This window comes from Patagioenas fasciata, chromosome 11 (assembly GCF_037038585.1).
Source record: "Patagioenas fasciata isolate bPatFas1 chromosome 11, bPatFas1.hap1, whole genome shotgun sequence".
NCBI lineage: Eukaryota > Metazoa > Chordata > Aves > Columbiformes > Columbidae > Patagioenas > Patagioenas fasciata.
In genome coordinates this window covers 3524994-3540193 of record NC_092530.1, presented here as the reverse complement: position 1 = coordinate 3540193, position 15200 = coordinate 3524994, and the positions used below count along the sequence as shown (strand labels likewise).

The following is a 15200-nucleotide window of genomic DNA, read 5'->3' as shown; positions in this document are numbered from 1 at the left end:
TCACCATCTCTGTTCCTTATCATTGGGAAAGTAAGTCTTGATGGCCCTTCTGTGTTAGCAGAACCAGGACAGTCCCCACTGCAGAGCTGGGCTGATTTATCGAGAACCCATGGGCAGAGGCCCTGCTCTTGGTTGCGCGTTTGGCCAGCACTAAGCAGGGCTCCAGCCACAGTGCTGGAGAAAGTTGTCCTAGAAAAAGAGTGTCTGCGTGTGACAGGGGAGGGTCTGTGGGAGTTGGTTTGATGTTTGTCAGAGAACTCTTCCCTGGCTTCTCACTGTGCTTTTTTCTCATGACAGTGTGGCATACTCAGGAAAAGCAAATGTCCAACATCAGCTGCATCACCCAGTTCCTCCTCCTGGCATTCACAGACACATGGGAGCTGCAGCTCTTGCACTTCTGGCTCTTCCTTGGCATCTACCTGGCTGCCCTCCTGGGCAACGGCCTCATCATCACCACCATAGCCTGGGACCAGCACCTCCACACCCCCATGTACTTCTTCCTGCTCAACCTCGCCCTCCTTGACCTGGGCTCCATGTCCACCATTGTCCCCAAATCCATGGCCAACACCCTCTGGGACACCACAGCCATTTATTTTATGGGATGTGCTGCCCAACTGTTTTGCTTTGTCTTTTTCATTTCAGCAGAGTTGTATCTTCTCACCATCATGTCCTACGACCTCTACATTGCCATCTGCAAACCCCTGCACTACGGGACCCTCCTGGGCAGCAGAGCTTGTGTCCACATGGCAGCAGCTGCCTGGGCCACTGGGTTTCTCAATGCTCTGCTGCACACGGCCAATACATTTTCACTGCCACTGTGCAAGGGCAATGCCCTGGACCAGTTCTTCTGTGAAATCCCCCAGATCCTCAAGCTCTCCTGCTCACAATCCTACCTCAGGGAACTGGGGCTTATGGTGGTCAGTATCTGTTTAGCATTTGGCTGTTTTGTGTTCATCGTGGTGTCCTATGTGCAGATCTTCAGGGCTGTGCTGAGGATCCCCTCTGAGCAGGGACGGCACAAAGCCTTTTCCACCTGCCTCCCTCACCTGGCCATGGTCTCCCTGTTTGTCAGCACTGGCATGTTTGCCTACCTGAAGCCCCCCTCCATCTCTTCCCCATCCTTGGACCTGGTGGTGTCTGTTCCGTACTTGCTGATACCTCCAACATTGAACCCCCTCATCTACAGCATGAGGAACACAGAGCTCAAGGATGCCCTGAGGAAACTGATGGTGGATGCTTTTCAAAAAGAATAAGATACCCATCATCTTCTCTTTATCAGACAACAGTTTTAATGTAACTCATTAGTGGCCCAGACGTGTGTGTGTGTGTGTGTGTGTTGGTGGTGTTTATTCTTTAATCAGTCATGGTATTTTGTTCATCCCTTTTGTAATTCATTGCCTGATTTTCCTTTTAAACCAACCGGCTGTATAAACATGGAGCCATTATCTCTGTGTATTTAAACAAAATAAAGGTCTCTGCAGTGACGTTTTTCTCTGAAATTCTTCCTCCAAGGCCTATTTTGAGGGACAGTTCCTGTGCCTGGGTAGAGGGGAAAAGAGGCCAGCCTGGCAGCCCTGCCAGGGAGTCCCAGCGCTTGTTCTTCCAGAGCTGTTCTGGTTCCACTCCCACACTCTCCTTCTCATCCCTTGTGTTGGTGCAAGGCCTGAGTGCTCTGGCAGCTTGGTCCCTGTACTGCTGTGTGTCAGTGCTGTGAACGCAGGCAGGGACAGGCAATGGGCACTTGTGTCACAGAGGTGGCCTCACAACAGCCTTTCCAGATAGAAAGGTGATCTCCTACGGGTAGAGCATGATGGTTTAGGTCTTCTTCCAAAGATTCTCTAAAGAATATGCATATGAAAGTGGCCATGGATGCAAACCCCAGGGCACAGCTGAACAGTGTGTGTGTGCAGGCTGGCACACAGCAGTGCCCTCTCACAGCCAGGCCTCCTGCCAGAGACCTGCAGGACCAGCAGAGCAGGGGCTACGCTGTGCCCCTGTGCACTGGACATCCCTCAGAAGGAGCCACAGGGCATCATCATGGACTGGCCCCTCACAACCACCATTTCCAGCCCTGCGCTCTCACCGAAAGAGGCTGTTCTTCCCTCCATGGATGGACACTCAATGAGTGTTTCAGCAGTCCATGTTTGCTTTGGACAGATGACATGTGAGTATGCACATCATGTACGTGAGGTGACATGAACGTGAGTGAGCACAAACACCATCAACTACTCCTTTCCATTCTGTGAAGGCCTGTGGAACACACGAGGTCTTGAGCTCACTTTATATTGGGAGGAACAACCTATGGGAAATCACCTGAATGCAGCACTGGGTTGTACTTCCTTTGACTGAGGTCCCCGTTCCATTCCTCATGATGCGGGACATCTCAGATGAGTCCAGAGCAGCTGACACAGCAGAGGGGTGAGGTGTCTCCCATCCTTTGGGAGTGGCAACAGGAAGCCAGAAGGACACTGTGACTCCTGCCTCTGTGTGTAAAAGGGACAGACTCTGTCTGTGAGCATCCCTGGGTGCATAAGGAGCCCATGAAACCAGTGGACACCTTACAGAACCCTGATATTTATGTCAAAAGTGCCATAGAAACCAGAATGGTTCTTGGGTCCTTAGAAAACACAGACCTCAAACCCATCTTCAAGAAGAGTAGGAGTAGGAACTGGGAGAATAACAGGCTGGCCACCCTACCTCCCTCCCTGGGAAGGGAATGGGACACGTCCTTCTGCAATCATTCCCAGGAATGTGAAGGACAAGGAAGGGACTGGTGAACCCAAATGGACAGGGGAAAGAAAGGCATGTTGTGTACAGGGCGTTTGCCAGGCTCAGCCATGGTTTCCTTTTGGCCAGAGTGGTGCTGATGGGGCTCAGGAAGTGGATGCTGGATGGGAAGTTGGCTGAACCGTCAAGCCCAAATATCATCAGAGATGCAAAGTCCTCCGTGCAGCCAGTTACTGGTGTCATCTCTCAGTGGCCAGCACTTGGGGAACACTGTTGAACATCTTTATTCTCCCCTCCTATGATGTAACGGAGTGAACTTTCAGTGCCTTTGAGGATGATGGAGTCCTTGAGCAACCTCACCTGGTTCACCCTGCCCTGAGCAGGAGAGTGAGACAAGATGAGTGAGACAAGATGAGTGAGACAAGGGCTCTCTGCAAACCTGAGTTATTCTGTGATTTGACAGAATTTTTGCCTTGGAGAGGTTTCTGGAGAGGGAATAGGGAGAATAATAATAATAAAAATAAATAAATAAATGAAAAATAAGGCTGTAGAGGAGATCTAGAAGGTGTTAACATAAAAACAGCAGTTCCAGTGAGGAGTGCTTTTCACTCACAGTGTTAGTGGGAAATATATTTGACAAATTTGAACAAGGTGAGGAAGTGAGATGGGTGTCTGCAGCCTGTGGGAAAGAGGGGCAGGTATAGGACTGAGTAGAACACGCTTCAGTCTTGGGAGGTCCTGGGTGCTAAGGAGGAGGATGGATGAGTGTGGTATTATGAGGTCAGTTGTGTTTCAGACACTCATAATCCAATCAGAATCCTGTGGCTGTGAAGGGGACAGTGAGGTCAGTTCTGTCTCTGGAGGTGACAGCCCAGCAGCAGGGACATGGCTGGAAAAGAACCTCTGCCTAGGTGCCCACAGGCCCTACCCGGGAGATGGGTAGGAGATGCCTTAGAGCTGTGTTATCATGTCCATCCCATCTGAGAACATGACGGGACAGCAGCAGGAACATGGTCGTGTCTGTCAGAGAAGCTGAGTGGCCCGTAGCAGTCATGGGATTTAGAAAATCATGGTGAGGTCAGGTAAAAGACCACAAGAAGCCTAATGCGTTGGGTTCCCTGCATGAAGGGCAGTTTCTGAAGCGGCTGAGCTTTCCATGGTAGTTGGAAAAAGCAGAAGAGAGAAAAAAAAAAAAATGCAAAGTGCAATTTGGAAGGTGAGGATTGGATATGAGGAGGAAGAAATGTCAGTGGAAGGGCAGTGCTGTGGTGCAAGAGGTCACCCAGAGGGAGTTGCGTCAGCCCATGGTTTGTGTTCCAAAGAGCAGCCAGAGAGGGTGCAGACACATCAGTGAAGGTGCAGAAATGCTGGGGTGAGAGCAGGTGGGGAAGCGAGATGGGTGTCTGCAGCCTGCAGGGAAAGAGGGGCAGGGGTAGTGTGAAGGGGTTTCGTTAGAAGGAGATATGTTGTTGAATTAGTCAGGCCCAAAGGAATCTCAAGGCCACTTCGAGAAGCTGAAAACAGAATCTGCTGTGAGAACGAGGGGCGTTTCTTCATTAACAGGGCCTCAGCATGGCGTGAGTCGTCGGACCTATCATCGGTGGGGCTCCAGCGTGTGGACTGCCCATGATACTCATTTAGCGTATCCATGCTTGGAACGTGGATTCGTGATTAGAGAATAGTTGCGTATATAAGGAGATATGTTTCTGTAATAAATGGCTTTTGCGTGATTCACATTGAATCGGAGTGCTGAGTCCTTTATCGTTCCAACAGGGTAGGATCGTGTAGAACAGCCTGTGGTGGAGATGGAAAAGGGCGCTGGTGAGGCTGGAAGGGACCCACAGAACCCAGGTCTCTGTCCCCTTGGCCATGGCAGTTGTCTCTGCTACTGAGGCCCAGGAGAAGCCATGTTGTCCTCATGGCACTGGGGCCTCGGTGCCTCCTTGCAGCCCCTTGGGGAAGCTGGAAGTTGTTGTCCCAGTGTTGTCCTTCCCTGGGCCTTGCACACCCACATCTCACGGTCCCAGGAAGAGTCCTGAGCCGTGTGTGAGGGACAGGATCCCCCTTCCCATTGCCTGCAGGTCATGGCTTCTCCTTTCTGCTTCAGAAAGCAAACCAAGGGGTTTCTCAGCATCAGAGCTGAAGAAAAGACTCAAAGGAGACCTCATGGTGGCTACAGCTTCCTCACAAGGGGAGAAGGAAGGGAAGGTACTGATCTATTCTCTGTGATGACCAAAGATAGAACCCAAGGGAATGGCAGAAGATGTGCCATGGGAGATTTAGGTTGGACATGAGGAAAAGGTTCTTCACCCAGAGGTGCTGGACACTGAACAGGCTCCCAGGGAGGTGTCACGGTCCCAACCTGACAGTGTTCAAGAAGAGACTGGACAACGTCCTCAGACACACGGTGTGACCTGTGGGGTGTCCTGTGCAGGGACAGGAGTTGGATTCAATGATCCTTGTGGGTCCCTTCCAACTCAGGACATTCTACAATTCTATGAAATACTAGGTCAAAAGTCCATATTTTCATGGTACAGATGAGTTGTAACCATACACATCATGTGCATGTCCAATGTGTGCATGTGGTGAGATGAACCCAAGGGAGCACAAATGAACCTTGGGGTGCCATAAAGGTCAGTGGGACAGAGATGATGTTCAGGAGTCTCTTCCAACCTGCGGTATTGTAGGATTCCATGAATCTTTTCCTTGGAGAGCTCCTTCATGTCAGAATAGACAGAGGAAGAAGAAAATAAAAATCAGAGGCGGAAGCAGAGATATAAAATGCCCCAGAGTAAATACAGCAGGTCCTCTGAGGAACGTTTCTGCACTCAAACCCTTGATAGGAAATCTATTGGATACATTTGATGAAAGCAGCTCCGTTTGATCTGCTCACACACTGGAGCACGAGGAGGGTGATGGCTGGGTACAATGCCATGTGGTCACTTGTGTCTCAGGAACTCATAGTCCAGTAGGAAGCCAATGGCTGTGCAGGGCACTGTGAGGTCACTTCTGCCTCTGCAGGGGATAGGCCAACAGCAGGAACATGGCTGGGAAAGGACTGTGAGGTCACCCATACCAGACGAGCAATCGGGCCCAATCAGCATGGCTTTGTGAAAGGCAGGTCCTGCTTGACCAACCTGATCTCCTTCTATGACAAGGTGACCGGCTGAGCAGATGAGGGAAAGTCTGTCGTGGGGTGTGAATCCGCCACACAGGCTGTGGGTGTTGTGTCCTTAGACTGCAGTAAAGCCTTTGACACCATATCCCACAGCATCTCCTGGAGAAGCTGCAGCTCCTGGCCTGGATGGTGTATCTGTAATGGGTAAAGAACTGGCTGGAAGGCCTTTTGTCCCCTGGAGCCATTTGTTCCCTGCCTGTCCACATGGGCATCCCATGAATGCATCACTGCTCTCCTCCAGTGTAAACAGGCACAAGGCCTTCTCCACCTGGACCTCAAACCAATGCCACTGGTTTCTCCAGCAACCTCATCCTTGACTGTGGGATGTCCAGAACTCCTGAGAGAGTTTGACAAAGCCTTTTTTCTGCACCATCCCCACATCCCTGCTCAATCTCCTCATGCACAGCTAAAGGACCAGAAAGTTTGGGTGTAAGTGGAGCATTGAGAGAAATGGTCAGGAAAGCTTTGAAGTACACAGGGAGCCCATCAACATGTTGGCCTGCTGCTCTCTTCTGAACAGGCCCAGAAGACCTGGACAGCATTTGCTGTGTCCCAGAAATTCGCCTGGAAGGTTGGGATATGGAGAAAAGGTTTGGTCTGTGAAGGGACAGACAGGTGCTGGTGGAACTGGCAGGTGTGACCGTGAGACATCTCTCCAACACCTCAGAAAAGTCCTGGCTCTCAGGGAGGTTGCATGGTCCTCTGAGAAAGAAAATATCAAAAATGAGTTATCATAGAATCAGAGAATAATTGTGGTTGGAAGGGGTCCTTAAGATCATTAAGTCCAACCATAACCTAAATCTGGCACTAAAACATATCCCTAAGTGCATCATCTGTATGTCTTAAACACCTTCAGTGATGGTGACTCCACAACGTCGCTGGGCAGTCTGTTCTGTTGCTTCTAAACCCTTTCCTGAAAGAATTTTTTCCTAATATCCAATCTAAATCTCCCCGTGTGCAGCTTGAGGCCATTTCCTCTTGTCCTATCACTTGCTACTTGGGAGAAGAGACCAACACCCACCATGATCAAACCTCCTTTCAGGCAGTTGTGGACAGTGACAAGGTCTCCCCTCAGCCTCCTTTTCTCAAGGCTGAACAGCCCCAGCTCCCTCAACCGCTCCTCATAAGACTGGTGCTCCAGACCCTTCACCAGCCTTGTCACCCTCCTCTGAACTCTCTCCAGCACCTCAATGTCTTCCTTGCCATGAGGGGCCTAAAACTGACCCCAGGATTCAAGGTGCAGCCTCACCAGTGCCCAGTACAAAAGGACGATCGCTTCTCTAGTCCTGCTAAAGCTCTGATTGGATCAAGGCTTGAACACCTTGGTGTGACCCAGTTGGTGACAGGTTGGACTGCAGACTCCTGAGGTCCCTTCAACCTCAGTTCTCTTATGATCCCATGGTGATGTTGGGCTCTGTTTCTAACTGGAGCAGAGCAGACGATGATGGGGCAGGATCCACCTGTGCTGTAGGTGACCATCAAACCAACATCTCAGCCAGCAAACCAGCCAACACCTCAGTGTGACTCGCTCTGGGCAAAGTGTGAGGAGTCCTGGGCAGGGCAGGTTCAGAGAGCATGGGGTGCTATGGAAGACACAGAATGATCTTGGCTTCTTGCTTGTAAGCTCATTGTATGTCAGCTAATGTCGATGAAAATTAAAATAGGAAGAACTGAAGGCAAAGATCCAAAGCAAAGGAAGGTGTCAACATACTTCTTATTTATCTATGTATGTATGTATGTATGTATGTATGTATGTATGTATCTATCTATCTATCTATCTATCTATCTATCTATCTATCTATCTATCTATTTAAAAGCCTTTCTAGGAGGGTTACTTTTCTTTTAAAGAGTTTTCCAGAACTGGGCATGGATTTAGGACACAAATGTCTTCAGCTCCAGGGACACAAACACCTGGTGCCAGTGTAGATGCCCTGGGAACCCCTGCCTAACTTCCACCTGCATTGCAAGGTGCTCTGGTCTCCCCCAGGTCCTCTGTGATAGATGCCAATCCCAGGCCAGCACCTCGGATAAAATGGGTCCCCTAAAATGGCACTGGCTGTTTATGGTGAGACAACTAATGACTGATGTCTGTTGGAAACGTGGACGTGTTTATATTTTTGTTGTGTTTTTTGTTTGTTTGTTTGTTTTTTGTTTGTTTGTTTTTGAGGGTGTTTTTTGTTTGTTTGTGTGGGCTTGGTGGTGGTTTGTTTAACATATTAACTAAAAAAATAAAAGGACAAAAAGTGAATCACCAGGTCGTGTACTAAAGGCAGGAGAAGAAATATCGGTCTTCCCCTGTACTTCTATTACCAACATGCTATTATTTCATCTCCCTTGTCATTTAGGAGTTTCCACCTCTCCTGACTAAATGTCCATGTCAAAGGACAACTTTCCAACAGTCTGTCTGGATGTTCGCCCTTCCCAGTGCTCTCAGGTTTCTCCTCCACTTGCTCTTTGGTCGTTCAGTTGCCTCTCCACTGTCTGGTTTCTGCTTTGAGCCTCAGGCAGTTACAAACTTACCCCAGTCTTCAGAGGTCTAATTAACATGGTACACAGCAAGTTAATTGTGTTTCTATCTATCCTTTCCTATCTCTCTGTCTAAAAATAGTTCTTGTGTGGATGTCCCTTGTGGATGGTGGACCTCATCAGATCCAGCTTACACACACAGCTGAGGAAAGTGTTTTACTGTTTATTAAACTGTGCAGTGTTTACACAGGAGAGCAGGTGGAGCTGGTGCACAGGAGCTGCAGCATCTCCTGCAGAGCTCAGTGGAGAAGTCTGATGTGAGGAAAAGTGGTGCAAGTCTCTGGTGGCCAAAGAGGGAACCTACAGACTGGGGGTGGGGGGTGAGGAGCGAGGTTGTCCATACAGTGTCCAGCCTCAAGGGACTGTTCTCCTGCCTGTGCAGATGTCTACAGGAGACCCTCGGGATCAATGCCCACTGTAGAATGCTGTTGTCACTTCTTCTACACACAGAAAAATGACAGAAAATACCCTTGAAATAAAACACCCTCCTTTATGAAATCTTATCTGCAATCTTCATCATTGAGTGTCCCACTGAAACCACTCCAATTAGTTCTACAAGTCTTTTGGATTTGAAGAATATTACAGAAAGAAACAGCACTCGTTAGGGCTTTCTGTGTTTTAATGAGCCCCATGACATGTTTGGTGCTGAGTCCATGAACGTCAGATACCAAGCACAGACTGAAGAATCTGCTCAAGAAGTCCAAGTCAGAAGCAAACTCCAAAGTACCTTGAAGCATTAATGGGCCCCACTGAGGGTTGTTACTGACAAAGCCTCCCCAGGGACTCGTTAGAGCAGATAATTGGAGGCTGTGATTGCATCAGGCAAAGGCAAAGTGCAGCAGCTCTGATGCTGAGAAAACCCTTGGTTTGTTTGATGAAGGACAATGGCCAAGCCTTGAGCCCCTGCCCCTAGGAAGGGAGATCCTGTCCCTCACGTGTGGCTCAGGGTTCTTCCTGGGGATGTGGGGAGTGCGATGCCCAGTGCAGGGCAATGGTGTGACACTCCATGGGGGTGCAAGGAGTCGATGGAGTGCCACGGTGAAGAAGAGAGTGGACAATCTCCTCACACACACGGTGTGAACTGTCGTCGTTGTCCTGCGCCGGGACAGGAGTTGGACTCTATGATCCTGGGGTCCCTTTCTACTGAAGACATTCTATGATTCTATGAAATACTAGGTCAAAAGTCTGTGTTTTCATTGTACAGATGAGATGTAAGCACACACGGCTCAGGGGTCTTCCTGGGACCCTGGGAGTGCAAGGCTGAGGGAAGGACAACACTGGTACAACAACTTCCAGCTTCCCCATGGGACTGCAAGGAGGCAGAGAGGCCCCAGTGCCATGAGGACAACATGGCTTCTCCTGGGCCTCAGTGGCAGAGACAACTGCCATGGCCAAGGGGACAGAGACCTGGGTTCTTTGAGTGCCTTCCAGCCTTGTCAGCCTTGAGAACCCAGCTCCAAGCCCTCTTCCTGGATAGGACCTGTGGGGATGTTGACAGAGGTTCTTTCCCAGCCATGTCCCTGCTGCTGGCCTGTCCCCTCCAGACACAGAACTGACCCTACTGTCCCCTTCACAGCCGTACCCTTCCAACTCAGTTATGAGTTCCTGAGACACAAGTGACCTCATAATACCATACCCACCCATCACCCTCCTCATAACCCAGGCATAACACAGGACCTGACCGGATTAAACAAATATATTTCCTTCTAACTATTTGAGTGGAGAAACATTCTCTTCAGTAACTGCTGTTTTTATGTTGATACCATCTCCTGCTCTGCCTTTTTTTTTTTCATCTTCAAAAATTTGTCCAGGGGAAAGATTCATTGAATCATAGAGTAGGTCAGATTTGAAGAGATCCCTGAACATCTTCTTGTTTCACTCTCTTTCTCAAAGCATGGTGACCAAGTGAGGTTGTTCAAGGTCTCCACTCAGTTTTGTGTCGTCTCCATCACATCATAGAAAGGAGAATCAAGACTTTCAGCAGTTTCGGTCCAAATGCTGGTCACTGAGGGATGACACAAGTAACTGCGCAGAGGACACTGCATCACAGATTATATTTGGGCTTGATATTTCAGTGAACTTCTCACCAAGCATCCAGTTCTTCAGCCCAGACAGCATCAATTCAGCTATAAGGACACCACGGGGGACCATGTCCAAGTCCTGGCACAATTTCATACACATAACATGTCTTTCTTTCCACTGCCCATTTTGGTACACAAGTCCCTTTCTTGTCCTTCAAGTGCCTGCAGATGGCTGCAGGAGGACTTGTCCCATCACCTTCCCAGGGACAGAGGCAGGCTGACCAGCCTGTGATTCTTCCCATTCTCCTTCCTCCTTTCTTGAAGATGGGTTTGACAGATGCCAGGTCCTCCTCAGTTGCACTGTCATTTTGAAAGCGCAATCCAGAATCACAGGCCAGGGTGACGTAACAGACAGGAGCACTTGCAATGAGCCTGTCCAGGGCAGTTGAGATGAATCTCACAGGGTCAGTGGGGTTTGTTCCCAGAATCACACACAGAAATGTCAGGGTTCTGTCAGTGTCCACAACTGAGTTGGCTTTGTGGACTCTCACGTGAGGTAGAATCATGGAATCATAGAATACTTCGATTGGAAGAGACCCTTGGGATCATTGAGTCCAACCATAACCCAGCTCTCACACTAAACCACGTCCCTAAGGACCTCGTTTAAATGTCTTTTACACCCCTCTAGGGTGGGTGACTCCTGCACTGCCCTGGGCAGTCTGTTCTACCACCAGACAACCCTGTCCAGGAAGAATTTTTTCCTAATATCCAATCTAAACCTCCCCTGGTGCAAATTGCAGCCATTTCGTCTTGTCCCATCACTTGCTACTTGGGAGAAGAGACCAACACCCTCCATGCTCCAACCTCCTTTCAGGCAGTTGCAGAGAATGAGAAGGTCTCCCCTCAGCCTCCTGTTCTCCAGGCTGAACAGCCCCAGCTCCCTCAACTGCTCCTCATCACACTTGTGCTCCAGCCCCTCAGCAGCTTCGTCACCTCCTCTACGCTCTCTCTAGTGCCTCGATGTCCTTCTTATGAGGAGGGGCCCAAAACTGAACACAGGATTCAAGCTGCAGCCTCACCAGCACTCAGAACACAATCACTGAGGCACAATCACTTCTCTAGTCCTGCTGGCCACCCTATTCCTTTTACAAGCCAGGATGCTGGTGGCCTTTTTGGCCACCTGGGAACATTCTGGCTTATGTTCAGCAACTGTCAGTCAACACCCGCAGATCCCTTTCCTCCAGGCACTTCCCAGCCACTCATATCTCACCCGTACAATGGAAACATTGACTTCTGACCTACTCATTGAGTGTCCTTGTGTTGAGAGATGAACAACCTCTCTCAGGTGGAGAGAAGAGACAGTGAAGGAAATGGTGGTTTTGAGGGGCTGGTCTGTGATGACTGTCCTGGGGCAACTTCCCCAGTTTGTCCCATGAACATGGCCACACACCAGGCCCTGCTCTGCTGGTCCTTCAGGGCTCTCCCAGGAGGCCTGGCTGGGAGAGGACACTGCTGTGTGCCAGCCCTGCACACTCACACACTTCAGCTGTTCACTGGTGTTTTCTTCTCTGGGGCATTTCCCAGTTCACCCCTCCCACCCCTTCCTGAATCGTGCCCCCCCGCCCTATTGCCAGTTGAGCCCAGCAGAGCAGCCACGCTGGAACTGGTCCCACAGCAGTGGGGACCAGTGAGAATGAAGGACACCGAGAATGTTCATCCAGTCGGCATGCTGAGCAGATCTCCAGCCCAGGCAGCTGGAAGACCCAGGTCCAGACTTGCTACCCAAGACAGCATGAGACATTTGGCCTTGGAGATCTTCAGGAAGGTCCTGTTGCCACAGTGCCAGGGCCACCTGCCCTAAGCTGCCACCTGCAGCAAAGGGTTTCTCTTTCCACGTCTTTTCTGCACACATTCTGTGCCACACGCTTCTCCTTGAAAATCCCATCTCCCCACAGAGCCCTTTCCCAAGAGAGCTGAGCTATGCTGACCTGTCTGGTTGTTCCTGCACCCTCTTTCCATGCTCCACATAGCCCCAACCTGACAGTGCTGCTCTGCAGAGCAAGTGGGCTGTGGTGCCCAGGGCCATGGGGTGAGTCCACAGATTCATGTTGGTCAGGATGGGAGGAAGACCCAGCTCAGGGTGGCTCCTACTCACTCCCCCTCAGCACACAGACATGGCTCCTGCAGCTCCAGAGATCTCAGAGAGAGGATTCTGGGCAAAGAAGGCAGTGTGGGGTCCTTTATTTCATTTTATACACATAGAGAGTACGGGTCCTTATTTACACAAAGACGACGGGACACACCAGACAGGTAGACATGGACAAAGCCATAAGAAGACAAATGATTTTTCTTGTGGATAGCATTAATACAACCAAGAAAAGCAAACACAAAAGACAAAAAACAAACAGAAAACAAATACAAAACAAAATCAAAACAAAACTAAACAAAAAAACCAAAACAAAAACAAAACAAAACTAAACAAAAAAAACCAAACCAAACAAAACAAAAACAACACAAAACTAAACAAAAAACCAAACCAAAACAAAACAAAAACAACAACATACAGAACTCAGGCTGAACAAGTAATACGTTATTGCAAGTGACATGCAGAAGATTGAGGTCAGTTTGTTACTGCTTTTGAAAAGCAAACAATCAACAGTTTCCTTATAGACTCCTTGAGCTCCTGGTTCCTCATGCTGTAGATGAGGGGGTTCACTGCTGGAGGCACCAGTGAGTACAAAACAGAAACCACCAGATCCAGGGATGGGGAGGAGATGGAGGGGGGCTTCAGGTGGGCAAACATGCCAGTGCTGACAAACAGGGAGACCACGGCCAGGTGAGGGAGGCAGGTGGAAAAGGCTTTGTGCCGTCCCTGCTCAGAGGGGATCCTCAGCACGGCCCTGAAGATCTGCACATAGGACAGCACAATGAACACAAAACACCCAAATACTACTGATATACTAAGCACAAGAAGCCTGACTTCCTTGAGGTAGGAGTGTGAGCAGGAGAGCTTGAGGATCTGGGGGATTTCACAGAAGAACTGGTCCAGGGCATTGCCCTTGCACAGGGGCAGTGAAAATGTATTGGCCGTGTGCAGCAGAGCATTGAGAACCCCAGTGGCCCAGGCAGCTGCTGCCATGTGGACACAAGCTCTGCTGCCCAGGAGGGTCCCGTAGTGCAGGGGTTTGCAGATGGCAACGTAGCGGTCATAGGACATGATGGTGAGGAGAGAACATTCTCCTGTAGCATAGAAAAAGAAAAAAAAGACCTGTGCAGCACATCCTGTGTAGGAGATGGCCCTGGTGTCGCAGAGGGAAATGGCCATGGACTTGGGGACAGTGGTGGAGATGAAGCCAAGGTCAAGGAGGGCGAGGTTGAGCAGGAAGAAGTACATGGGGGTGTGGAGGTGCTGGTCCCAGGCTATGGTGGTGATGATGAGGCCGTTGCCCAGGAGGGCAGCCAGGTAGATGCCCAGGAAGAGCGAGAAGTGCAAGAGCTGCAGCTCCCGTGTGTCTGCGAACGGCAGGAGGAGGAACTGGGAGGAACTGCTGTTGGACATTTGCTGCCTCTCGACATAGGACACTGACCAAAGAAGAAAAGGCAGTGACAAGTTAGGGGAGATTTCTCTGAGCAAAGTCAAAACCATTTCTCATACACCCTCCCCTCCTCCATACCCCCTTGTCCTTTTCCAGACCTTCCTCCAGCTCTGTGCCTGAGCCCTGGGTGGTGCTGGCTGGAGGTGCCGTGAGGAGCAGGGCCTGTGCCCGCTGGCTGCCGAGGAGTCAGCCCTGCTCTGCAGCAGGGGTCATGGGAACAGGGGACAGGGGACAGTCCTGGGGTTCAGTTTTGTCGGATGGAACCAAAACAAGTCTCATCCTTTCCTAAAAAGCATTTTCTTGGTTGCAGCATCTCTGCACTTCTCCATGGAGCTTTCAGAAAACACACAGATGCTATAGGACAGGTTTCCATCCTGGAGGGAACCTCGCAGCTGGGAAGAAAACCTCAACGAGACACGCAAGAATTCTAACGTTGGAATTTGATTCAGGGAGACTCAGCTCATTCCCCAGCCACCCAGACTGCATTGCCCACAGCCCCACAGGTCAGAGCAAAGCTGGGACACGTGTTCCCATGGACACACCTGCAGGAAAGGACCCACAAGATCAGGCTGTGACTCTGCAGCTGAAACTGCCATCCCCAGAGAGCCTGAGAGCAAGAACAAGATCCCAAGAGCAGTGACCCAGAGCAGGGGAGCAAGAAGGACAATGCGGTGAGGGTGGGTGTGAGAGAGGCCAGGGCAGAGGCAGCCGGGCACTCAGACAGCGTCACCCTTCCCCAGCTGTGCAGCCACCTCCCAGACACCAACATTGCTGGGCAGCTGCTCTCAGCCCGTGTGCTCTGCAGAGGAACTGGAGCTCTGGCTGCACAGGAGCTGCTTCATGCCTTGGAGCCCCGGCCCTGAGGGCAGAGGCTTTGCTGGGTGGGACAGGAGGCCAGGGGGCTGCTCACAGGAGGGATCTGCACTGCAGGGGGTCACAGGGACTTTTCTCTGTGCTCCCTCCCACAACAATTCCGGGTTCAGTTTCCTCTCATCTCTGATCATTTCCCTGCTGCCTGGAGATTCTCCCCGTGGGAGGTGTTTCCCTGTCCATGCCTCTTCCCTGTCAGTGCTCACAGACCCCATCCCCCCCTCTGTGCCCTCCCCCTGGCCCTACAGATCCTGCCTGTTCACAGGGCACTGCCTGGGGGCA

The 15200-nt window shown here is 50.5% G+C and overlaps 2 protein-coding genes across 2 annotated transcripts; one reads left to right on the top strand and one right to left on the bottom strand.

Moving 5' to 3' along the window:
* Positions 1 to 665: 665 nt before the first annotated feature.
* On the top strand, positions 666 to 4398 carry LOC136106491 (olfactory receptor 14J1-like). The gene is made up of 2 exons (XM_065846830.2): positions 666 to 1229; positions 4369 to 4398. Exons 1-2 carry the CDS (start codon positions 666 to 668, stop codon positions 4396 to 4398), a joined length of 594 nt encoding a protein of 197 aa, XP_065702902.2.
* Positions 4399 to 6301: 1903 nt separating this feature from the next.
* LOC136106405 (olfactory receptor 14J1-like) lies at positions 6302 to 13669 on the bottom strand. Its single transcript, XM_071813646.1, has 2 exons — positions 13110 to 13669; positions 6302 to 6311 (listed from the first exon to the last, which is right to left on the bottom strand). Exons 1-2 carry the CDS (start codon positions 13667 to 13669, stop codon positions 6302 to 6304), a joined length of 570 nt encoding a protein of 189 aa, XP_071669747.1.
* Between the last annotated feature and the right edge of the window lie 1531 nt (positions 13670 to 15200).